This window comes from Paroedura picta, chromosome 9, assembly GCF_049243985.1.
Source record: "Paroedura picta isolate Pp20150507F chromosome 9, Ppicta_v3.0, whole genome shotgun sequence".
In the NCBI taxonomy this organism is placed as follows: domain Eukaryota; kingdom Metazoa; phylum Chordata; class Lepidosauria; order Squamata; family Gekkonidae; genus Paroedura; species Paroedura picta.
Window position 1 is genome coordinate 36,953,566 of NC_135377.1, and position 25,699 is coordinate 36,979,264.

The following is a 25,699-nucleotide window of genomic DNA, read 5'->3' on the forward strand; positions in this document are numbered from 1 at the left end:
GTTTCACAGTTTCATTATCAAAATCAACATCTCTATGTAGTAACATTCATTTTATGTCTCTTTAAATGAAGTACACTTTTAAAATCTGTTACTTACACAGTTGATAGTCTATAGCATAGTATCTAGAACAAAGACCATTGCACAAAGCTAATAGGTAACTTAATAATTAGTTTCAATAAGATATGAATCGTAACGTGATATAAAAAGTCTACTATTGAATTAGAGATGAGAAAGATAAACACCTCCAGCATTCAAATAGCTGCAAAGTGAGCAGTCACTTGAACCATATCACTGCTTGCCTCCTGAATCAAGCAGCAAGAAGACTTTCTAAGCAAAGGAAAATATTTCAAGTGGGACGGCACCTATAGTCACATCCATTTCAAAAGCTGTGGATATTGCCAAGTGGTTTAACTTGTGGTGAGATATCAAAATCTTTTTTTCAGCTTGAAGTATTATGATTATAAAGAAATAGAAGGGATTAATTTAAGCTCCTGGGATTTTTAAACTCATCTCACAATGTTCCTTTTAGAACAAAACTATACAGTTTGCAAATACTATTATAGAAACAATTGTTTAAGTTGTTATTACAGTATATTAAGAGTAGCAGCTATAAAATGTTCATTGGTGCTCAAATTAGATTCCAGGTTTATTTTTCCATCTGGTTTTCTGTTTAATTATACAGGGTCATGTGCAGAAAAGTGCATGGTCCTACACATGTATTCTGTAGATTTTTTTGTACAAATGGGTGATTGTTGGCACTTTTACAATTTCAAGGATAGCAGCAAATTGAATAATATTAGTATACCAGGGCTAGACTGCCTTTTGGCAATCTACCTCTGAAGATTGTAAATGGCAGGGCAGAAGGGATTGTGTCCATGCTTGGCTCTTGTGGCCCTTTCTTGCATGCCCAGGGAAATGCCAATCACCAATTTGGGGTCAGGAAGCAAATTTCCTCCAGGCCAGACTGGCCATGGATTCTGTTTTTTTTTGGGGGGGGGGTGGGGTGTCATCAGATGGGTATGGAATTGGTGTCACTGTGGGTGGGCAGATAGTTGTGATATTCCTTCATTCTTCAGGGGGTCAGACTAGATGACCCTGGAGTTCCCTTCCAACTCTATGATTTCATAGATAAAATATATTGCTGGTGTTTTGGTAATCAGAAGGGTGAAGGTGGAGAGGAGAAGATGTGGGCTGTACTTGAACAGGCACTCTCTGCGTAAGCTAAGCCTCAGCAGCACTGTCAGCAACTTTGGGATCTGCCTTGGAATTGGCTGGTGGCTGTGCATGACTGGGGGGTCATGGCAGACATAAGCAATGCCTTTTCTTGAACCGCTGGCCCCAGTATTGCTGCCATTGCCTCGGTTATTTGGGTGGCGATTTGAAGACTCTCTGCTTTGTCTAAATTGCCCACACTTCACTCCCCATTGAGTAAAACTGGAAATTTTAAACTCCAAAATTATTAGATGAATTTCACAAGTACCAATAACACAAGACTGCATGCCGGTACTTGTGAAATAAACTGGATATTTAAAAACAGATTTCTCCACACCAAATGTAATAATGACAGGATAAATCCAAAATGGAGTTTTGTGCTTTATAATGGTAGAACATTGAAATCCACCCAGCTTTAATAATAGACACCTGCAGTTGGATCCGGCAATAATTTCTGCTGATGGAAGGAATTTCTGCCGGCAAAACAGGGTTTTCTCAGCTCCCCCATCCTGCTGCAGTCCAAATTACCCTGAAATGCTACTTTAGTAGCACAATGCACCCCAAGGATTAGACCTCTCTTGGTATTTAATTTCATTGTTTTACACCATGTAATCCACCCTGACTCACAGTAAGAAGCAAGAACTTTAAGTAAATGAGCAGCATCAGACTCAAATGGGAGGGGGGCCTTCAATGAAAGATGGAACCTCCCTTCCATTAAAAGAAATCTTTCACTAAATCCCTAATGAACCTGCTCCACTAGTAGCAAAAGCATTCTTAGGATTGCTTCTATGAAGTATAAACTGAAGGAGGCCATATCTTTCTCCTTTCTACCTGCAGTTTCCTACATCACCGAAAAACTGCTGTAGAAGGCCAGAAAGACTCACTAGAACAGAATGAGATGATGCACAGAATGCTGCGCCAGAAAGCCCTGTGTTACCGGCAGCTTTGTTCCTCATTTCCATCTCCACAGTCCCATCCCCCCTCAGCTTTCAGGGAGTAGGGGCAGTCTTAGGCATGGGACAACTGGGGCTGCTGTCCTGGCTGACCCCAACAACTTCTCCCTGCATCTGGCTCACCCCTGTGCTGCCCTGGCAGCTCTTTTTGGTCAACTGAGGATTGATGGCTGTGTGGTGTGGAACTGAGGATGAGGGAAGGAAACTGGCGGGGATTTAACGGCAATTCCGCACAACGGGCAATTTCGCTAAGTCTGAGTGCTATTGAAAAGCTCTGGAAACGAAAGTGGCAGGTCTTGGTAACACACACAGCCGGTTCAATAGAAGAAAAGGCTCTCCCACTAGCGCTGTTCCCGTAACACATAAGTTTCCAGTCTCGCCTAAATCAAAACAAAGGAGGCAATATTTTTCCGTGCTTCCTCCCTCCCTTGGCTGTCAATCAAAGAGAGCAGCCAATTACCGTATTTGCCGGAGTATAAGACGACTGGGCGTATAAGACGACCCCCCAACATTTCCACTCAAAATACAGTACTATGGGCCACTATGGATAGCTATGTCTATCCCAACTGAAGTGCACCCAGCGTATAGGACGACCCCCCCACTTGGAGGCATGTTTTTCAGGGGGGGAAGTAGTCTTATACGCCAGCAAATACTGTAACTGTTGTGTTCGTGTTTCCCTTTAAAAACGGATTTTTAAAAACACGAAAACACCAGTAGCAACGCATATTCGTTCATTCGATGTATCAGAAAGACCTTTTTAACTGGCTTAGGAGCTGGCGCTTACTCGTTTACACGCTCTGAAAGTAAAAAAAAACAATCCCCCCCTCCCCCAAGTGCTATTTCTGGCTGAAAGTATGGCAGTGTCGAACAGGGGGCTGTACTGTGCTTGGAAACTTTACAGACAATTGCTTGTGGAGGGATTTCAGCCAAAGAAGGATCGCTTATTTGTTGCTTTGGACAGTTTAAGGAAAAAGCGGCGGAAGCTCGGGTGTGAGAGATTAGGGAGGGACATGCTTGCTACCGCTATATTGAGAACGCACGTGTCTTTTTCGGATGTGTTGCAGGTTGTTCTCAAGAGTCTAGCGGTTTTTTAAGGGGGAATCCACTTTTGTGGATTCCCCAAAAATTGCTACAACAAAGCTATTTTTGCGGGAGTGTTGCAGATTGTGTACGATGTCGTGAATAATGAAACATAAATAGCTTTACACAATGGTAATAGTTCGGCAACATTAGCACTGTGTGGAATGGACCTAATTGTTCATTCTTTACTCACTGCTTCTTGAGTCATGGCAGCATGACAGAGGAGGCAATTGATGTAGGGAGGGGGAAGTTTCCATTCACCTAGCCATCATTATAATGGCAGCTTCTGCTCTGAATCCCTCCCCTTTTCCAGCAGGAGAAGTGCTTAGGGATCAAGGCTGGAAAAGGATTCAAACACTCTACCAATTGCCAATCCAGCTCCTACTACATACTATATCTTGGATTGTAGCATAAATGGCCTGGCTCACCCTTGGCTCTTTTTGTGATCCAATTATTCTTTGATGGAGGAGCAGATAAGAAGCCCACTCTCAGTAGAGAATGGGTTTCTGATTCACCTCCCATCAGGAAAAATGAGAAGTCAAAGTTGAAGTTCAGTTTGCTGCACAGCAATATAACAGTCAAGTTTGTCCCATTTTCCAGGATCTGCAAATCCCCTGCATGCCCTGGTCATCTGGAGAAAAAGCCAAAAATGACCAATCAGGACCCTGGAAACAGCTGGATGGGCACAATGTCAGCAACATCTCTGTCACTTTCTGGGAAAATCCAGTGTCGCCTAGGATTCTCCAGGAAATGTAGCGGTGCTGCCAACATAACTTGTTTATTTTTATCCCGCTGCCACTCAGAGTGACAGCAGGTGAAATAGGCTGCTTGTGGGAGGTCACCTGGCATAATGGAAGATGTGGCAGCCCTGAGAGGAGGAGGAACAGGCAGAAGAATCTTTAATTGAGATTTTAGTCAGATAGGGTTCAGAGGTTACATAAGCAGTTCAGGGCTCTTGCTTTGTCTCCAGTCACTTGAGATGGAAATAGACTATTTAATGCAGTTGCCTGGTGTGGTGCATAGTGGTGTATGGATATGAGCTCTTTTTGGGTAACTGGAAAGCTACTGGGTAACTGGACAGATACCGGGTGAGTGGAAATATCTTGGTACAGGTGGCCACATTTACTCCACACAGATTTTTCTAAACACTTTTTTTTGGAGGGGGAGGAGGGTTTTTTTTTGCAAAAATCTGATTTTTTAAATAAATGGGTTTAAATTCCCCCAAATTAAAGAGTGTTCTCCGCACATGCCAGACCATGGCTGTGGTAGAGCTCGGAGAGCGCTCCAAGCCTGGCTGAAGTGGCAGATCCTGGGAGCCGCTCTGGACCCAGCCATGGAAGTGGCAGGGGCTAGGAGCAGCTGGCAGCTCTAGCCATGGCATCCGTTGAGCACAGAAGCCACTCTGAACTGGCTGCAATGGAGGAGCCTGGGAAATGTTTGGAGCCCAGTAGTAAAGGTGGCAGAACTTTGAACGGCATTGGCTGGGCTCCAACAGACAAAAAGCAGCTGCATTTCGACCCCAAAGGGGTCTTCTTCATTGGTCAAGTAAGTTTAAATGCACTTGTACAGTACAAAATAGATAACCTCAAGGTTTCCTAGGTGGTAAAATAATCTAGGATCATAGGGTTGGAAGGGTCCATACAGGCCATCTAGTCCAACCCCCTACTAAATGCATGATTGGCCTAAAGCATCCAGGATAAATATTAATCCAGCTGCTGCTTGAAGACTGCCAGTAAAGGGGAGCTCACCACCTCCTTAGGCAATCGATTCCACTGCTGAACTACTATGACTGTGAAAAGGTTTTTCTTGATATCTAGCCAAGAGCCTCTTGTGGCGCAGAGTGGTAAGGCAGCCGTCTGAAAGCTTTGCCCATGAGGCTGGGAGTTCAATCCCAGCAGCCGGCTCAAGGTTGACTCAGCCTTCCATCCTTCCGAGGTCGGTAAAATGAGTACCCAGCTTGCTGGGGGGTAAACGGTAATGACTGGGGAAGGCACTGGCAAACCACCCCGTATTGAGTCTGCCATGAAAACGCTGGAGGGCGTCACCCCAAGGGTCAGATATGACTCGGTGCTTGCACAGGGGATACCTTTACCTTTAGCCAATATGTAGTTAAACTCCATGTAGTTTAAACCCATTACTGCGGGTCCTATCCTCTGCTGCCTATAGGAAGCTTTCCCTGCCCTCCTCTAAATAACAAGCTTTCAAATACTTAAAGACAGCAATCTGGCTCCTCTCAGTGTCCTCTTCTCCATTCTGAGGAGGACAACCGCCTCTTCTCCAAGTGCCTCGGCCTTTTCATTCTCGTTGCTCTCTTCTGGACCTTCTCAATTTTGTCCATATCCTTTTTGAAGTGAGGCCTCCAGAACTGCGAACAGTACTCCAGGTGTGGCCTAACCAATGTAGTATACAGTGGAACTATGATATTTTGTGATTTTTGATGTGATGCCTCTGTTTAAACAGCCCAAGACTCATTTTCCATTTTCCTTTTTTACTGCCACATCACACTGCTCATATTTAGCTTACAGTCCATAAATGCACCAAGATCACTTTCACACACACTGCAACCCAGAAGCATATCTCCCACCCAGTATGCCTACTTCTAATTCTTGTGACCCAGATGTAGAACTCTATACTTCTCCTTTTTGAATTGCATCTTTTTCTCATTTGCCCACTTTTCCAGCATGTTCAGATCTTGTTGAACTCTATATCTATCTAGAAAGTGAAGCTCCAGTTAATATGTATGTCTAGTATAGAGTCCTCATTGTGAAATATTGTTCAAAAATTACTGACTCTCATTTAAAGTACTTCCTCAATGTTCTTCTGCTTAACACATGAGAATGCCTTTTGAATGAGAGTTGGGCAACACAGACTGTGATGGTTTTGAACGCTATTTCACAATGTGGGCTCCATGTTCATTGTCAGGTTGGGATTTTGTTCCCCCTTTCAGTTATGTTTTGGGCTCCAAGGAATCACACTGGATGGTGATGTGGGTGCAGATGGAATTCCCCCATGAGGTTTGTGGGGGCCCCATGTGTGCATTTATTAGCATACAGTTTACTCCATCTTGTAAATACCCCCTTTTCTTGTTCTGTTCTGTTCTCCTTGATGTTAAGGGTTATATTTATCAAAAGAGGGGAGAGTACCTTTGGAACACCATCACAACTTGCATCTGGGTTGTCTAGTAGTAAACAGATCCAAGCACTGGCAGACTAATGAATGGATATTTAATTGGCCTGTTTCACAGTAGGCTTTGTATTGTGATGGGAAAGTGTGATGTTGACACACAGGCAGCAGTTAATTCCAAAATTGTTACATGCAAGCATCATAAGGACTTTAGCACAGTGTTTGTGTGCGTGTGTGTTTGTGTATGTGGGAGTTCCCAGAAAAACAAATAATTTAATGCCTGCTCCTGCCATCCTAAGCCATTACAAAATACTGCCAGATCAGTGGCATATTTAGAATGAAATCCACCAAATGTGACAGGAAGTTTTTCTGTGGTGACTATTTCTATCCCAAATAGTTTAAATGTAAATGTGTCAAAATGCATTTTAAAAGGACTAAGGAGCATTTAGCAAAGTATAGAATTCAGCCAAGGGTGACTGAACTGCTGAGGCAGACACTGTCAAAACTGTGGAGGCAGAACAGATGGAAATATGAAGAATTGGAAGAGAGATTGGAGTGGTTCAGTTAGCTCAGGAAGAGAATGAGAAACTGAGAGACAGGAAAGAGAATGAAAAATACAAAACATAAATAAAGAGAGCCAAAGTTTGCTTATTTGAGAAGTGACAATGAGCAAACAAGAAAAAAGTGTCAAAATCAAAACGAGCATGGATAATTACTGCAGAAGATCTATTGAGAGCAGAACTGCAATTTCTCAGGATTAGTCGGAAAGTATTCCCCATGAACCAAAAGAAATTTTCTCAGAAAGGAGATAGCAACGAAGCCTTCTTTGACTGCTTGAAAGGGTGTGCACTGATCTTAAAGTTAAGGATGATGACAGAATGATTTGCATTCATTCTCAAATACATGGAGGTCTGAGGTACATCTTTTTTAAAATGAGAATTGAGGAAGATGTGGACCACGACCCTTTTAATGAAAATGTAAGACTAAAGATTCTGCCCTGAAGCAGAATACAATTCTATGATGGTGAAATTTATTGCAAATCAGTAGGCAGAATAGGCTGATAGTTGGCAAAGTGGTAAGATGGGAGTAGAGATATATTGAAACAGGATGTCATAAATCTAGTTTGTGTGGGAAAATTTTATACAGTTACTCTTATAACGAATATAGCTGGAAAGTTAGGGAAAAGAAGCCTGAGTTTCTTGGAAAATGGACACTCCTGTGGATAATATGGAAGGAATAAGATTTACCTTAGTATATCCCAGGAAGAGTACTTGGGCCCACTCTAGAAAAATCTGTCCTTCAGAAATACCCAAATAAGGCAAGCTTCCCATACCTGGAGAGAAGCAGAAGTTCCTTGACATTACCATCATACAAGTGCCAAAGTGAACAAAACTCAGCAGCTGGGGACAAGCCAGATCTTTAAGTGTAGTCACATGGGTCCGGCGGGGCGCAAACATGCGCGCACGGCAAGTCCGTGCATGCGCACATGCGCAGCACTACCGCACGCGCACCTTGGCGCCACCACTGGACGCAAACGCGCATGTGCGGCAAGTCCGCACATGCACGTTTGCACTGGGGCTGCTGCTTGTGTTACAGAAAACAAGGACCTTGCTTTGGGAACCAGGCTGACTGTAAGCAACAAAAAATGGAAGTTAGCATATTTTTAACAACTTATTAGAAAAGGACAAAGCAACACAGGAGACATCTCTGTAGAACTTCCTGGGATTTGTGTTATTTGAAGGAAAATTGAGTTAATCACTGAGCAGATTTATTGACATTTGGAGAAAGAAGAGCAGCTTGCAGTTCCTGTAAAATACCAAATGCAGCTTTTAATGGTAAGGTAAAGGTAAAGGTATCCCCTGTGCAAGTACCGGGTCATGTCTGACCCTTGGGGTGATGCCCTCTAACGTTTTCATGGCAGACTCAATACAGGGTGGTTTGCCAGTGCGTTCCCCAGTCATTACCGTTTACCCCCCAGCAAGCTGGGTACTCATTTTACTGACTTCGGAAGGATGGAAGGCTGAGTCAACCTTAAGCCACCTGCTGGGATCGAACTCCCAGCCTCATGGTCAGAGCTTTAGATAGCATGTCGCTGCCTTACCACTCTGCACCACAAGAGGCTCATTACAGTTCATATGCAAGACAAAGCAGAGATTCTTACCATAGTTCTACTGGCCTAGGATGGGAAGGGATGTCACTGAATCATATCACTTGGATTTGCATTTCCACATTAACATTTACTTTCCCATGCATAGACCCAAACTGCCCTCTCAGTTATCACATGGGTAGGAAATTCTCGGTTACAGCAATCTCATTTTTGAAGATGGAATCAAATTTGGGTTGCCCAATGGAAATAGGTTGCATTCTTTTTTTCTTGAGGCTGCCATTTCAAGTCATTTGCGCATCCCCTTTCCTCATCACCATCCTCCCTGCCTCCCCCTCCCTTCCCCCTTCCACTTTGAAACATGTGACTTTTAAAAAAAGGGGGTGATAGCATTACAACACTGTTTCTAGTATATATTTTTAAAGTCTTGCATGTTAAAATGCAGCAGTGTTAACCTAGGGGGTTAAAAACGTTACATCAAGTATACACTAGGTGATCAATGGCATAAAATGGTGGAATTAAGAGGTACAATGAAGAAAAAAGGTGCTAACAGGCACCCTTTTGCAAAAAAAAAAGAAAGAAAGAAAAGCGGAAGGGAGCAAAGCAATATGGGAGGCTGTCTCCCTCCAACTCCCAATGCAGAAAACATGGCAAAATTCAGTGAGGAAATGGGGGGAAGAAAGCCCAGCTGTAGAAAGCAAAGTGTCAACTCACAGTATCCAATCAAATTTCCAAACTAGACTAAATGCGGAAATGGTCTTACTTCTGTAAAACATGTTACATGTGCCAAACAGAAGACAAACCCATTGACTAGACAAAAGAAAACTACAACAATGCAAAGACAAAAGTCACTGAATCACATGTGGGAATAGACATCATCAGGATGACTGAATCAACCCATTAGGAAATAAATTCATCCTAACTTTCATGGACTTTGCTTCACCATTCTCTGAATCACTGTCTTTAAGAATCATAAAGAACAATGCTGAGGCTGATTGCCCTCCTATCACTTTTTTTTGTCATTTGGTTTCCAGAAATAAATTATTTCAGATTTTTACCCATCATTCATGTCTATGTTAAGTGAATCTGACCTACCTACCAGAGCCTCTTGTGGCGCAGAGTGGTAAGGCAGAGTGGTAAGGTAAGTCTGAAGCTGTCTGCCCATGATTCTGGGAGTTCAATCCCAGCAGCCGGCTCAAGGTTGACTCAGCCTTCCATCCTTCTGAGGTCGGTAAAATGAGTACCCAGCTTGCTGGGGGGTAAACGGTAATGACTGGGGAAGGCACTGGCAAACCACCCCGTATTGAGTCTGCCATGAAAACGCTAGAGGGCGTCACCCCAAGGGTCAGACATGACTCGGTTCTTGCACAGGGGATACCTTTACCTTTACCTTTACCTTTACCTTTACCTTTACCTTTACCTTTACCTTTACCTTTACCTTTACCTTTACCTTTACCTTTACCTAACTACCTCCTCTTACCATACAGAAACCAATGGATAGATTAAGATGTTTGATGGGACCTTGGGAAGGATGCGGAAGACTTTCGTTCTGTTAATGCTCTTACCCTTAACGTTCTTATCCTCGATATTGTAGTCTATGTGAAAAAGCTTTAAATCAGCATACAAGAGATGATGATATGGGCTGGTAAAAACCTATACAGAACACGGAGTAAACTGTCCAGGAGTGGCCAAAAGAGATACTGGTTGGGGGTATCCTGCCTGCACAGAGGCTAGGAGGAAAGGCTATGCTACAAAATGCGCTAGCAGCTTTTTAACCCTCCCAAGGGAATGCATGGGAGCAGAAGGGAGGTGTCAAGCCAAGAAGGCTATTAACTAAAATCCCTTTCACTTGAGAGGAGTCTGTCCCACAGGAGATGGTATTGGTGAGCCAAGAGTCAGCCCATCCCCAGGAAATTATTGGGTCAGCTCAAGAAAAGTCAGGGAGAGAGGCCCAGACCAATCCCAAATAACCACAGAAGAGATAAATGGCAGGACAGGGGCAGTTTGAAGCTAACCCCCTCCCCCTTGCCCTATTATTAGACTCTTCCTGGGGGAGTCTTGTAAAAACAGCAACAACTGAGGGTGTTATATACCAGGACTCCATCCAAGAACAGGCAGAGCCTGTAGAGGAGCTGCAACCCACACCTGTACTCACTTGCCAGTCCTTCTTGGGTGGTTTGTTAGTCACCCACACACTGTCCTGTTATGTATCAACTTCCTATAACAGAAAGTCAGTCTAAGATGATGGTATCTGCAACAATCATAGTCTTCACTCAGTTTGGGCAACAGATGGCCAAACAGTATGACCAAGACCTGGGCGCAGGAGGACAAGATGGTAGCCTTGAAACGTAGGCCCATGTGTGTTCTTGGTTCTTCACCAGTCTCAGCTCCACGGTAAGGGGGAAGGGGTACTATCCGTGTCCGGGAGGCTTTCTTTTACAGGGCTCTCCCAGTGCCAGTGATCCCCTAAGTGGAGTGTGTAGGTATCAGATGGGACGTGGTTGAGAGCTTGGCCATCTAGTTGGTGTACCCCCTAATGAACACCCTCCAGATGCCCTGTCGAGCCTGCTGGAGGGAGTGGCCACCTGGATATTGCTGTTTCCCAGGCAGATAATCCTGAGGGACTTCCATGTCCAAACAGACTTGCCATAACCAGGTCATAGTTCAGACTTGGTGTTGACCCTGGTGACATTAGGGTTCTCACTGTCAGGAATTAGGCTGAGCCCAGCCTTCAGAGTCCGAGATAAAGGCACATCCGAAATCCAACAGCCAGTTGAAGATTCAAAGAGAGCTTTATTAAACAGAGTCCACAGAACGCTAAGGCAAACCAAGATCTTCCTAAGCAAAGATCTTGATAATAACAAAGTACAAAGGGACACTCAGGGCAGTTATAGAGCCCACAAAATAAGGGAGGGGGTACACAGGCATTTTGGCGGGAGAGCGAGGGAACAGTAAAGGTGGGTCTATTCCCAAGCGGCCAAATGGCCTGGAATCTTATCTAGCAGTTAACACTGTTGAGACTTCGGGTTGTCTCCGCAAGGACACTTACAGTAAGATTGATACATCAGCATGGAGCCTCTCCCGCTGGGAAAGGGAAGGGAGGCTGGGAGTTAACTGACAGGTTTATTGCTTTATGGCCTTGGCCAGGGCCGGCTGGTGAGAGGCCTCAAGGCATGTAAGAAACGAAACTTAGATGGCATGAATCGGGGTTTATGCCACTCACAATTTGTTACCAGTTCCACCCATCAAGCTGTCTACAACCTCACTCTGATCTTCAGCACTGGGGTAGAGGTGGATTTGATGGCAACAGCTGTCTTCTCCTGGTCAGACCACTATACCCTGCAAGTTTGGCTTCAGATACTGCCCACTTCCTGTTTGGGTGATGGGTGCATTTTAGCCTCTCTGTGGAGACTTATGGATCCGGTTGGATTTTGGAATGCTCTGTGGGACCTGATGCTTCCTAGTGACATGGTGTCATGGCCCCGTCTCCAGAGGGTGCCTCTGCACCACTGCCTGAGCTCATTCTGCCAGCTCCCTCTGAGGAAGAAGTGGAGGAGCTGGAGCAAAGCAGCAGGGTGCTGCTTAGAGAGGCAAGTCCCGATAGGGAGCCACAACCAGGTCCCAGCCAGACAAGTACCATGCCCTCTGCACCAGCATTACCTCAGCCTGCAGCAACACCCCTGAACAGCCCAGACTCATCTCCAGAGCGCAGGAGGGAATGCAGGAGGACAACATTGGCAAAGTGTTCGGCTTAGACTACAGCAACAGGCTAGGCTGGGCTCAGGTGGGGCTCATTCATCGGAGGAAGGCTGAGTGCCAGGTGCAGCCACTTGGTGTGACAGCTCAGCTTGTTCTTAAGCACAGCCGAAGTGCTTCCCAGTGTGGCTGCAACTTTGTGCACATGTCCACCCATTGCCTTGACTGGTTTCCTGCTCCCTGATGCTTTGGCGAAGCTCTGTTTGACTGATTCCTGGCTTGACCTTGGTAAAGATAAACGACAACTCTTTTGGTTCTCCTTTGGACTTTGTCAGCTAACAACTCCTAATAAGACCCGGACTTGACTTTTGACTGCTCTCTGGTACGCGCTTTGAACTTGCTGGACTCGGTAACTGTGCTTGCCCTTGCACTAACCCTGCGTGTGCCCGGCGAGGGCAGCACACTTGTTGATGGTGCTGGTGGAGGACAGGCAGTCCTGCTTATCAAATGCTGTAGACCAGTGGTCCCCAACCCCTGGTCCAGGGACCGGGACTGGTCCGTAGACCAGTCAGTATCGGACCGCAGCTCCTCCTTGTCCTCCTCCCCAGTTGCTGTCTCAGGGGCTGCCCACCTTTGGTGCTCTCCAGCGGCCATAATGGCTGGGGCTCCCCCTCTGCGTGGTACTGCACAGCTGCTGCTGGCAGCACCCCCCAGCTGGTGGCGGGAAGTCAGGGGTGCTGGCAGAAAAGCAAGTGGAGCAGGGGCTCAGGCAGTGGCAACATCCCTCGGCAAAAGAATACCCCCCACGGCATCAGTAAAGTTGTCAAGCGTTGACCGGTCCCCGGTGATAAAAAGGTTGGGGACCACTGCTGTAGACAAGAAAGCACCACAATGTCCTCTCCACCCTCACCTCAAACAGGTCCTTTGGTACACTAGGGATATTCAGGAGAAGACGAGGGAAGTGAGATGACTAAAGCAAGCATGGAAGAAAACTCATGATGAAGCCACAAGAACATCCTAACACATACTTATGAGGGCACATGAGATGGCAGTGAACGTGACAAAATGGGATTTTTTTGCCACAGAAATCGCATCCACAAGCTCTTACCCAGGACAATTGTTTAGGGTTGTTTGGTCTTTAACTGCCCTCGAGGTGGGGCACCAAAATTCTGGTCAATTGGATCTTAGCTGTGAATCATTAGCGAGATATTTTGTGGATAAAGTCTTGTTGCTCTGCCAGGACCTTCCCTGCCACCATTGATACAGATAGGGAACTGGAGGCCCATTGGCTGCTTCAGGAGGTGATGTTTGATGGCTTCAGGAGGCTCTCACTGATGTGGACAAGTTGCTGGTGTCACTTGACCCCTAGATCCCTGCCCTTCTTGCTCTGTGGGGGCACCCAGCAGATAGGAAGCCCATTCAGGGATATTATCAACCCCTCTTTGTTTACTGAGAAGTTCTCCATGGTGCTCAAGGAGACAGTGGTTCATACCCTGCTAAAGGAACCATCACTGGATCCGCAGGACCCAGCCAGCTACTGCCCAGTCTTGCATTTCTGGGTAAGGTAGTTGAAAGGGCTGCCATGGACCTGCTCCTAGATTTCTTGAAGGTAACTTCAGCACTTGGCCCATAGCAGTTGAGCTTCTGTCCTGGTCACAGAGTGGAGATGGTGCTGATCGCCTTGTTGGATGATCTCCGGCACCATCTGGATAGGGGTGGGTTGGTTATTCTTGTGATGTTAGATCTGATGCATTTGACACGGTCAACCACAAGCTCTTACCTACTGCCTCTCCAGAGCTAGGGTATGTGGACAGCCACCAGGACTCTCTTCTGGAACCATTCACCAGATGTTTGGAATCTGTAGCTGGGTGGCTCAAGCAGAATCAAACTCAACCCCTCCAAGATGGATGTCCTGTGGCTGGGAAAGAAAGGGGCAGGCCAGGAAGCACGCTTGCCCAACCTGGCTAGGATGCAACTGAACATCGCACCATGTTACAGGAATCTGGGGGTGATTCTTGATGCCTCCCTTTCTAAGGAGGCACAGGTCATGAGAGTAGCCCATCAGATATTTGTCCATCTATGCCAACTGAGTGCCCTATCTGTCTCTAGAACACATGGCCATGGTGATCCATGTAACAGTCACCTCCAGAATTGACTTCTGTTAGTTGCTCTGCACAGGGCTTCCCTTGTCCTTGACCCAGAAATTGCAGCTGGTACAAAATTCAGCCACTAGGTTCCTCACCGGAACACCTTGGATGGCCCACATACAGCCTATGCTGAGACAGCTGCATTGGTTGCCATTTGTTCCTTGCAGGGCCTTGCGCTCTGTGGGTACTAATTTGTTGGTGGTGCCTATCCCCTGGAAGGTTTGCCTGGCCTTGATCAGGGCCAGGGCCTTTTCGACCCTGACCCAGACCTGGTGGAATGAGCTTCCAGAAGAGCTGAGGTCCCTGCAGGAGCTTTCAAGGCTCCACAGGGATTGTATGACTGAGGCCATCTGCCAGGTCTTTGGTTGAGACCAGGGCACAGAAGGAGCCCCTGTAGGTCAGACAGCTATCGGATTGATGGCATCCCTGAACCCTTCCCTGAGGCACCAGGTGGGGGCTGCTGGAATATAGGGTGAGGAGGTTGGGGTTCATTTTTTGCCATCGGATTCTATTTTGCAATGGGGTGTTTGTGTAGATGGCTTTAACTTTTTATATGGGGTTTTATCTTTTTATGTAACCAACTGTGAGCCGGCTTGCCAAGAGTGACGGGGAATAAATCTAACAAACAAACAAATAAATGAAATGCCAGCTCCTTGTGACATAGTTATCTTATAGAATAAATCTTGTTTGGCCCTAAATGTCACAGTACCCCACAAGTCTGTTGTTACAAATCTATTAAAATGCCCTATTTTGACATCAGTTGATATCTATAGCACACATACACTGTCCTCCTCATTTAATTAATCTTATTTTGTTCTTTCAGGTAGGCAACAAATACATCGTGTGCCTCAGCACTTGTCCTTATGGTATACCCCACGTATCTAGTTTACACATTTGAAGAATGGACTGGAGCAAAGTATTTGCAGGAATATTTTCTTTGGGGACTCTGCTGGTTGTTGACAGCAATACTAACAGTTCCTTTCTGGATTTTATGCTATATTTCCCTATCCGCATTTATTGTTCAGATCTTTGACAAGATCTGTCAATTAACAGGAAATTCATTCAGCAAAGTACGAAGAAATTGCTTTTTAGTTTTGGCATATCTTTGGGACATCTTTGGGAGAATATGGCATGGTAAGCATGGTTTTATTATTTTAAAATCTAGTTTCACACTGACTAAGATGAATGTAACCAAGACCATTACTACATGGAGGTGTTATGCTGGTGCCTGGTGTGTGTTCCAGGGCTGGTTGCTGTTTTGCTTCTTAAAGAGGGCATTGTTGCACCCAGCCACCCCACAGCACAGCAGAGCCTCTTTGCAGGGCTGCAGGCTGGTGTTGGGCATTTTTGCTTTTTTATTTTATTATTATTATTTATTTATTTTAGAAGCTATTGTTACATTATTATGCAATAACACCTTCTTAAGTATTTTTTAAATTTCCCACCCCACAGCGTGGTGGAGTGGCATGGGGCATTTCCCCATTTTCTCTATTCAAATGACTCCTTAAAAGGGTGGTGGCTCTGTTGGGCAGCAGGGGCTGGTGGAAGTGACACTGAAGGGGTGGTGGCAAGTAGGTTTGTGTGCAGTGGCATTCGAATTGGCTGTTCCAGGGGGGGGGGAGGCGCGGGTGCTGGTGTGTAAATCGGTGCACACACGCAGCTGCATGTATGCACCAAGTTACATACCAGTGCCCCCACCTCCCCTCCCCCCATGGTGCGGTGCTGGCTACGTTGGCCTGCAATGGCTGATTCGGACACCGCTGCACACAACCCTAGTTGCAAGGGTGGGTAAAGCTGGTCCAGGATGGCCTTAGTTTTCACAGCCACATGTCCCAGGCATGACACATGCCCAGTTCTACCCTGCAGCAAAACAGGGAATGCTGATGTTCCTGCATGCCCTTGCTGCAGGGTAACTGAGGGCCTGAGCTGTGCCAGCCCTGGAACTGCCTCAGACTGGTGCCGACATCAGGAAGTGGGACTTAGTCCCATGGCCAGACGAGCACTGAACCAAGTCAAATTCCTCGTGTGGTAATGGTCCCAATCATACAGTTGAGTACCCAATTAACATTGGTTTCTGTGGATCTTAACTACAGCTAACATTCTCTGGTTTGTATTGCATGTGCCCAACTGGATCAGATGTATGAATAAACAAAATGTGTGAATCAAGATGGCTCTGGTAAAAAGCAGTTGTCGGTCGTTACAACATGGAATAAGTATATACCGGTAGCTTAAACAACCTGAGAGCCCTCAGAGAGAATTGGATGTTTTGAAATGGGAGGAAAATTGGAATATTTTCTTCCTAACTAGTAATTGTCTCCCTCATTGCTGAAGGGAAGCACAAACTTGAATACTGGAAGGGAACACATATACAAACATTCATCCTGTAGTTTAAAAACACACATAAAAATAAAAGTTCATCTATCAGAGGTTCCTCAGAGGTAGTGCAAGCTTTTTGCCACAGTCACCCACACGTTGTGTTCATCAAGAAGCAAGAATACGACAGAACTATTTGCATATCTCTGGCCATTTGCTTCTGCTTAGCCTGGTTCTCTATTTCCCAACCACTCGTTTCTTCTCCTCCCAATTTAAATTCAGTTTCTTTGTTTACTTCTCAGTGTTCTGTCTTTTGGTATGATAAACATCCTTCCTGCTGTGCCTCTTCCACACCATGGGCCAAGTAGGACTATCTTGCATCACCATCTTATGTATTTACATGTCACCTTTCTGTTTACCAGGGCAACTGATAAAAGGTTATTTATTACTTTATAATGTTTTACCAGGGCAGCTGATAAAAGGTAATTTATCGTTTTATAATGTTTTACTTTAGTTCAGTAACAAAACTGAAACCTTAAACAGCCAATGAGCTGTTTAATGAGGTGATGAGAACAGGTTAAGAGTCAAGTATCCCCCTCTCCCCTAATGTTATCAATCACATAAGACCAACACTTGCAGCAACTACATTGGCTCCCGGTCGAATTCCAGGTTTGGTTCAAGATTTTGGTACTAACCCTTTAGGTCATTTGCAGCCTGGAATCTGTGTTATCTAAGGGAACACCTGTCCGAATATGTCCCCCAGTGAACACTTTGGTTGGCCATGACCATGTGCAACTGGCCTCGACCAGAGCAAGGGCCTTTTTGACCCTGGCCCCTGCTTGGTATAATGATCTCCTGGAGAACATCAGAGCCCTGATGGAACTGCCACAGTTCCGCAGGGCCTGTAGGATGGAGCTCATCTGCCAGGCATATGGTTTTGTCCAGTAGACTAGCATTATATGGGCCTCCCCTGACAACTCTGGGTTCTTCTCTTGTTCGCCACACTTAAGGAGATTATCTGATGGTGACTCTGCTTTAAAACAATGGAATGAAAAAGTGCTGATGCTTTTATTGTGTTTTAATGTATTTAATATATTGTATGGTTCTATTGTACACATTGTTGTAAGCTGCCTCAAGATGACTAGTTCAATAGGGGCAGCCTATAAGGATAATATAAAATATATCATATTAATAATAGTCACAAAGATAACACTCCACAGCATATAAAGCTATCAGTCTCACAGAGAGGTAATTAATTAGAAAAATAGAATTAGAATAATAGAATAATAGAGTTGGAAGGAACCTCCTGGGTCATCTAGTCCAACCCCCTGAACTATGCAGGACACTCACAACCGTATTGCTCATACACTGTAACCTGCCACCCCTTGAACTTTCACAGAATCAGCCTCTCTGTCAGATGGCTATCAAGCCTCTGTTTAAAAATCTCCAAAAATGGAGAACCCACCACCTCCCGAGGAAGTCTGTTCCACTAAGAAACCTCTCTAACTGTCAGGAACTTCTTCTGGATGTTTAGATGGAATTTCTTTTGAATTTATCTCATCCCATTCGTTCTGGCCTATCCCTCCGGGGTAAAAGTGAACAACTTTGCTCCATCCTCTACATGGCAGCCTTTTAAATACTTGAAGATGGTTATCAGATCAGTTAGCCCTTTAAATATTGTGGTCTAAGACTGTTTGTAGAAGCTTGCCTTGATGGGTGCCAATAAGCACTTGCTTTGTATTTGGAATCTATTGTGGCTTCTGGATAAAGGCCGACTCATATAGACCATTTACGCACTGGAGGTTTCATGCCTGGCTGCAGGCTGGAGTTTTAGTCGTGGCAGGTTACCCCACCTCCTTCTGCACCCACATGCGGGAGCATTTGGCGTGGTGCACCTCATCTGCCCCCGATTTGTGCTCCTGCACAGGAGCTGGGGCAGTGAAGTTCCCAGTGCATAATCGGTCATAATCCAGTGTAGAGGTTATCAAGGCATAGATGACAGTGGCTATCTCCCTTTTCCTAGAAAGTGTAGCAGTTAGCATAACAGTGAAAATTAGTAAAAAGTGTTTCCAGCCACATGTCAACTGAATAACCAGAAACCAACTGAGACCAGGAACATACCCAAAGAACAAACCTGATCATTAATCAGGAATGCAATCCCATCCAAAACAGACTAGACACCTGAATCAGGATTCTTTACCTGGCTCCAGATGCTCCATCTTATACAAATTCTATAAAAGCACCCAGTCACCTGCTCAGAACTTTCATTGCATCATATCTCTGCTTATGTTAAAATCCTGGTCTCAGTCTTTTCAGACAAAATAAGAACTTGGACATTTCAGCAGGTAACAAATATAGTGGAATAAATTATAATAATCTTTTGCTAAAAACTGAATCAAAGATACCAGAATGTTTGGATCTTCCAAATAGAGTTCTCCCACACATTCTCTGGAGGGCTAAATTTTATGTCCTAGCATCTGTAACTACTCCTGCGGTATTAAATAAAAGGGTAAGGGCAACGTGGGAGGAGAAATGGCGGGCTCTGTCCGGGATAAAAACTCCAAGTGTCCATTCAGGGCCAAGCAGCCAATGGGCTGCTTGGCCCAGCCTCGCCTGGCCCGGCAGGGGAGTCACCGCGCAGACACTGAGGGATGGCCGCATGGTGAGTCCTCCGCCCAGGTTCTCCTCCCACTGGGGAAAGGAGCAGGGAGGATGGGTCGAGGCCTCCCTGCTTCTTTCCCGCTCCAGGGCCCTTGCTCGGCAGCCTTCTGCCGACCCCAGGACACCTTCACAATGTCCAGGACACTGAGAGGGTGCCCCTGGGACCACAAGAAGGCCGCCCCGCCCCTCACTGCCGCAAAGAGCCTTCTGCTGGGCCCAGCCACTCCCTGCCAGCGTCCTTGATGCTGCTACGGAGCTACTGGGGCCGGCAGAAGGCCGCGTCGCCCCCCCCGCCCAAGAGCCTTCTCCTGCCCTTCCCCCCACTCCCCCTCCCAAATTGCCCCCCCTTGCGACTCCCCCCCCACTGACCCTTCAACTACCCCCCTCCCCTCCAAGTCCACCTACCTCCCTGGCTGCCTTCCTTCCTTCTCCCTTGCTTTCTCTATCTCTCTATCTCTAGTATAGAAATAATAGGCTACTAGATTTTTTTTAGTGAGCCAGGGGAGGGAAAGTTTCATCTTACCGTGAAATGCAAATATTTTCATTGTCACATACTTATTACTAGACTATTTTAAATACATATATTGGAGATATACATGGGGCCTCCCATATTAATAATCTCCTCCTCAGCATTAACGAAAACTGGTGAGACTTATCACAGAGTCATAAAGACTGATACTGTGAGATCATAAAAATATGGCAAACAAATCAGTCATGTTACAAGTTATGGCGGTTTTTTAATTGTGCACGTAGCTTTGTTTTTGAGATTTGTTTGAAACATGGTCTCATGTGAGCAATCCCTATATTATGTTTCTCATACTTCTGCTTACTGGATAATGGAGCCACATGGGTGATAAAACTTGTATCTTTAGTAAAGCTAGGTTAGAGTCCAGTAGCACCTTAAGAGATCAACAAGATTTTCAGGGCATTTGATGGACTAACACCTAGCTCTTCGACTGCGGAGCAGCATGGCTACCCTGTGAAGCATGTATAATTAGGTATTAGCAGTCCTTTCTTCATATCTAGAGATCAGGGTATTTTCCTCCCCCTGGATGTTTATTAGCTGCTTACATCTTCATCCTACAATGGTGACATATGATTGCAGGTCTCGGAAGGATAGGAGGGTGATGCAGTGGAAGAAAAAAACCCAGAAACCATGTTCAGATAAAATATGTGGGCACAGCTTTATTGACTTCAATCAAAAGGAGCATTGTACAGCATGGCAACAGATCCAAACATCAAGTTACTTGCTGCCACCTAATAACACCCCTCCAGCCTGCCTGCTGGGGGATCAAGCCATAGAGTGACAAGACCCAGCATCCAGCCTCTTCATGGTTCCTTTGCCCACCTGGGGGTGGAAGCTAACAAGCAGCCTTTGAGCTGTGTATGCATCTTGAGTGGCTCCACCCCAAGACCCCATAAGGGAGCCTTGAAAACAGGGGAGGCAAGCACACGAGCACATCCTCCACAAAAGATGCACCCCATGCCGAAAACTGCCCAAACTATGATAACATGAAACAGCAGAATGATAAAGGAAAACATGAGAAACATGATGATTAAATCAGAACAACCCTTCACACTAAAACCACAATAACAAGGAAGGAAGGGTGGCAAAAGCTGAATATCCGAGCCAGCTGGGTAGTGGATTTTTAAGGCACCAGGCAATGTTCCCCATGCCCCCTCCAGCCATGCTGGCTTATGCCAAAATAGAACATAAAGGAAAAGGGCTAAAATCAAGTGACCTCTCAAGCATATAATTCCAATGTTTGTTTTTATTAAGGTTACTTTGAAAAAACCTAAGCAATCATGCTTCCATTGCTTCACCCATTCCCAGACTGCAATGTATGTCTCCTGGCAAGCCAGGGCCATATTTACATGAATGCATATAAATCCTAAGATTGTCATTTTAGTGGTACCTACCTTTTCAGGAACGGAGGATAAATAAGTCTTCCAATCTATTTTACTTAGGGACCTTAAAATTTACTATAGTAAATACAACGGTGAACACATTCTAAGTGTAATATGAGCACTGAGGGTTGTAATCTATCAGCATGCACATTTTTTGGACCAATGGCAGTTTTACAAACATGGAAATTGTGCTGCAGCAGTCTAATTCCGAAGTGACCAAAGGGTGCAAATGGTCAAAATAAAATGATATCTGGGAATTCCCAACTCCATCACAGTGGCACCTAGTGCCTTAACTTTTGTTTAAAGAGACAACATATAAATGAAACAGCACCACTGAAACATTTGATAGTTCTGTTAACTACTCTATATATGAAAAAAACTTTTGAATAACACTGAGTGACATGTGGGTACACACATATGGGTACACACACAAAAAGAAAAGACAATGCCCAGCAAATGCTGGCAGGGGCTCATGGGAATTATAATCCATGGACATCTGGAGGACCACAGGTTGACTACCTCTGCTCTAGAGCTTTACTAGGGTACTTATGACATGTCATCCTTACCTAGTGCAGGATTTTTTTGAGTTCTGGATCTGCTCTTATAGCTGCATAGATCTGGGAGTGAAGCATGTGCACTAGGAATGTAAGCTCTCCTCCCCATTCCAGCTATATGAATTACTTAGATGTTAGAACTTTGTGATAAGGTATCTATTGTGACCAGTCTTTTCCCTGCACCATACCCAACCCTCACTGAATCTAATTATTCTAATCAAACAACGCTGGTATTGTGGATTTGGTGCCATTAAAACCAATGGTGCCATTCAAGTCTATGGGGAATTTCTCCTTTGCTGGACTTGGGGGGGGGGAGAGGTGTGGCTTGTGGTAGAGGCACCAAACTTGCAGTGTTGTTGTGGGGCCCTCTCCTCAAAAGAAGCCCTAAGTTAGAAAAAGATTGGACCATTATTTCCTATTATTTCGTATGCTGAGAAAAAAAACAGATTATCTCATGTAGTTTCAACATAGGAAATAATGGAGGTTGGATTGGGGCATCATCTTTGGATGCCCCTAGAATTGGATCCCCTTGTCCAATCATTTTGCAAATTGGGGCTTCTTTTGAGGAGAGGCTCCTGCAGCTACACTGCAAGTTTGGCATCTCTAACTCAACCTCCATCCCACTAGAGCCTGGTAAAGTGTCTTTTCTGGAATTGGGAGGGGGATTAGGAGAGATTATTTTATGTATAATGGGACTTATTGGCCATCTCTCTCGGCCAGGCCAGCTCATGATGGCTTACAATTCTGATAAAACATAATAGTCTAAAACAATTAAAAACTTGAGTTAAAGCCCCCCCCCACAAACATAACAATAAAATAAAACAAAGATAGCCAGCAGCAAATCACTGCCAAGGCAATCTTTCTTGGCAAAGGCTATACCCTGTGCTGCAGTTCAAGAGAAGGTGCAATGTCTATAATAAACAACCTAAGAAAGGGAAGGAGAAGGAGGGGAGGGAAGCCAGTGATCTTCCAAATTCCCTAGTCCCAACCAAATGTCTGCTGGAAGAGATCCATTTTGCAGGCCCTGCAGAACTGTGACAGCTCTGACAGAGCTCTCTAGAGCAGGGGTAGTCAATTTTGAATATTAATCTGGTCACTCCATGTCAAAAAGGATATGAGATGGAAAAGATGAAGAAAAAGACAACTAAATGACTATAGGATTGTAATGTGAATTACTGTGTGGAAGGGGGGAGTTACAGGAATGGGATATGGGATAGAGTATGTGAATAAAAAGACCCCCCCCCCCCCAGTTCTCAGGCATACACAATGAAGGTGCTGAGCAGTAGACACAAGATAGCAAAAAATTAATTTTTCACTCAACACATAATTATACTAGGAAGAAAGCCTGTTTTGCCTGGGCTGCCATGGTGGATCATGCCTGGATAGCCTCCCCTGATCTCCTGGTAGGCAGGATTTCTGGAAGTATAGTACACCCATGCTGGACTGCACCTGTATGTCCTTCCCCCCTCTTCTGGCAGGCAGGAGGCCTGGGAGCACAGTGTGCCCATGGCAGAGCATGCCCAAACAGCCTTCCCCAGCTCTCTAACTTAACTTCAGCCAGCTCTTCCTTACCTCAAGCCAGGAAGCAGCATGGAGGAGGAGAATGGGGGCAGGGAAGCGATTCTAATTGGCCCTCACTGGGGGATTGCCCTCTCCCTATTGGGGGAATGTCTCCCAGTGAGGGCCAATCAGAGGCTTGGCATGTCATTGGATGGTATGCACACTCAGTTATTATATAAAGATATTGAATTATGCTATTCTTTCAACTGATAGATTTTGCTGAGTGGGACATCCTCCTACAGCTTATCGATGCCCTCCTTCAATTTTGTTCCTAGGGTTATTGGATCTACAGCAACACCAAAGGAGGCAAAGTTGGAGTCTGAAGTGAGACAGGAAATGTGGTAGAAATCATCATAGAATTATAGAGTTTGCAGGGGCCATACAGGCCATCTAGTCCAACCCCCTGATCAATGCAAGATCAGTCTAAAGCATCCATTTCCACACACACACACACACAAAGGCTGGATACATGCCACTACCATTAACTTAAATAGTTTAACAAGCTCAGAAAAAATAATGATAAATCTATCAATGCCTGTTAATCATAATGGCCATACAAACCTTCCATACAAGCGTACTTTATCTCTTAATATCACTTGCTTTAACTTCCATGCCCAACTAATAGAAGAAGAAGAAGAAGAGTTGGTTCTTATATGCTGCTTTTCCCTACCCGAAGGAGGCTCAAAGTAGCTTACAGTCGCCTTCCCATTCCTCTCCCCACAACAGACACTCTGTGGGGTGGGTGAGGCTGAGAGAGCCCTGATATCACTGCTCGGTCAGAACAGTTTTATCAGTGCCGTGGCGAGCCCAAGGTCACCCAGCTGGTTGCATGTGGGGGAGCGCAGAATCAAACCCGGCATGCCATATTAGAAGTCCGCACTCCTAACCACTACACCAAACTGGCTCTCTAATAGGCTCTCTATTGCTTGCACAGTGTGGAGAACAGGATGACCTTTGATCTGATCCAGCAGGATATTTCTTATGCTTTATTTCTTAGGAATGTAACTTTATATGACACCAAATCTTATGATGCCTATATAACAATAACATTATTTTGTTTTGCATCCAAAACAGGTTATGAGATACATGGTCTAGAAAATCTACCAGATGAACCAGCTCTTATCATTTATTACCATGCTGCAATTCCTGTGGACTATATTTTATTCATAGCAAGGCTCTTTCTTCAAACGAACATAGTCTGTCATACAGTGGTTGATCGTTTTATTTGTAAACTGCCAGGTGATACCAATTTGTTAATTCTCTAAAGTTTACATACTGAGAAAGCATGGGTCCAGCCAGATGGGTATTCTTTGACAGTGTTGTAATGCAATAGCAAGCCAATGTGGAATTGAAGTATAAGAATGATATCACCATATGCTGAGTTTACTTTTTGTCACTTACTCAAGTCATTTGATAGTGAGAATATTCCCAATGGTAACATCTGGAATTATATCAGTGCAGCCCTTGTCTGCAGGACTGTTAATTCATGCACATGGAAAGAACGGCTGGCTGGGGAAGAGACCAAGACAAAGTAAAAATCTGCATCCATCCACACCTTCCATTGACAGATCATTAGATCCTGCCTATTCCTAAAACTTCCTTTTCTATTCTGTCGGGCCTGCTGAAGGTGGCAGCCATCTGGTCACTGCAGTTCCCAAGGCTGTTGATCCTGGGGGACTTCAGTGTCCATGCGGATTTGCCTGGACCTGGTGTTAACCATGACAACACTGGGGTGATAGCAGTTTGTTTCTGGACCAATCCATTAGGCCAGCCATACACGAAACCTGATCTTTTGGGCTGGGGTAGAGGTGGATCTGATGGCGACTCATGTCATCCCATGATCAAACTACAATGCTCTGAAAGCCTGGCTCTGGGTGTCACCCCCTCCCTACTTGGGTGATGGGCATATTTTAGCCCACCTGCAGAGACTTATTGATCCAGATGGTTTCCTGAATGCTCTGCGGGACCTGATGCCTCCTTGCAACTCGTTGGCTACCTTTGTGGAGGACCGGCAATCTCACCTATCATTCAACATTGACAAAATTGCTCCCCAATGCCCTCTCCACCCTTGCCTCAAACAGGCCCTGTGGCATTCCGCAGAGCTTCAGAAAAGGAAGTGAGATGGCTAGAGTGAATGTGGAAGAAAATTCACAATGAAACTTCAAGAACATAAGGCCTATGAGATAGCAGTGAATGCAGCAAAATGTGCATTTTTGCCACCTCCATCAGGTCCACAAACTAATGTAGTTTTACCAATGTAAATTTTTATTGTATTTTAACTTGATTTTAACCCGCTGTGAGCCAGCTTGCCTAGAAGCAGCAGGAAACAAACAAACAAAGAAAGATTCCTTTTCTTACTGACAGCTGAGTCCTTGGATTCTAAGCTTT

At 45.1% G+C, this 25,699-nt stretch overlaps 2 protein-coding genes across 3 annotated transcripts in view; one reads left to right on the forward strand and one right to left on the reverse strand.

The window, feature by feature from the left end:
* The window catches only part of LOC143844769 (DGAT1/2-independent enzyme synthesizing storage lipids-like), a 200,683-nt gene that overhangs the window by 77,959 nt on the left and 97,025 nt on the right, over window positions 1–25,699 (reverse strand). The window lies entirely within an intron of this gene.
* Window positions 1–25,699, forward strand: part of LOC143844228 (DGAT1/2-independent enzyme synthesizing storage lipids-like) — a 44,942-nt gene that overhangs the window by 2,129 nt on the left and 17,114 nt on the right. For both annotated transcript variants that reach the window (XR_013233876.1, XM_077351200.1), the window contains exons 2-3: window positions 15,139–15,449; window positions 24,386–24,550. Coding sequence is in view for 1 of the 2 variants with exons in the window: in XM_077351200.1 (XP_077207315.1) it covers window positions 15,179–15,449; window positions 24,386–24,550 (436 nt within the window). In the remaining variant the exon portion in view is untranslated. The remainder of the gene's footprint in view (window positions 1–15,138; window positions 15,450–24,385; window positions 24,551–25,699) is intronic.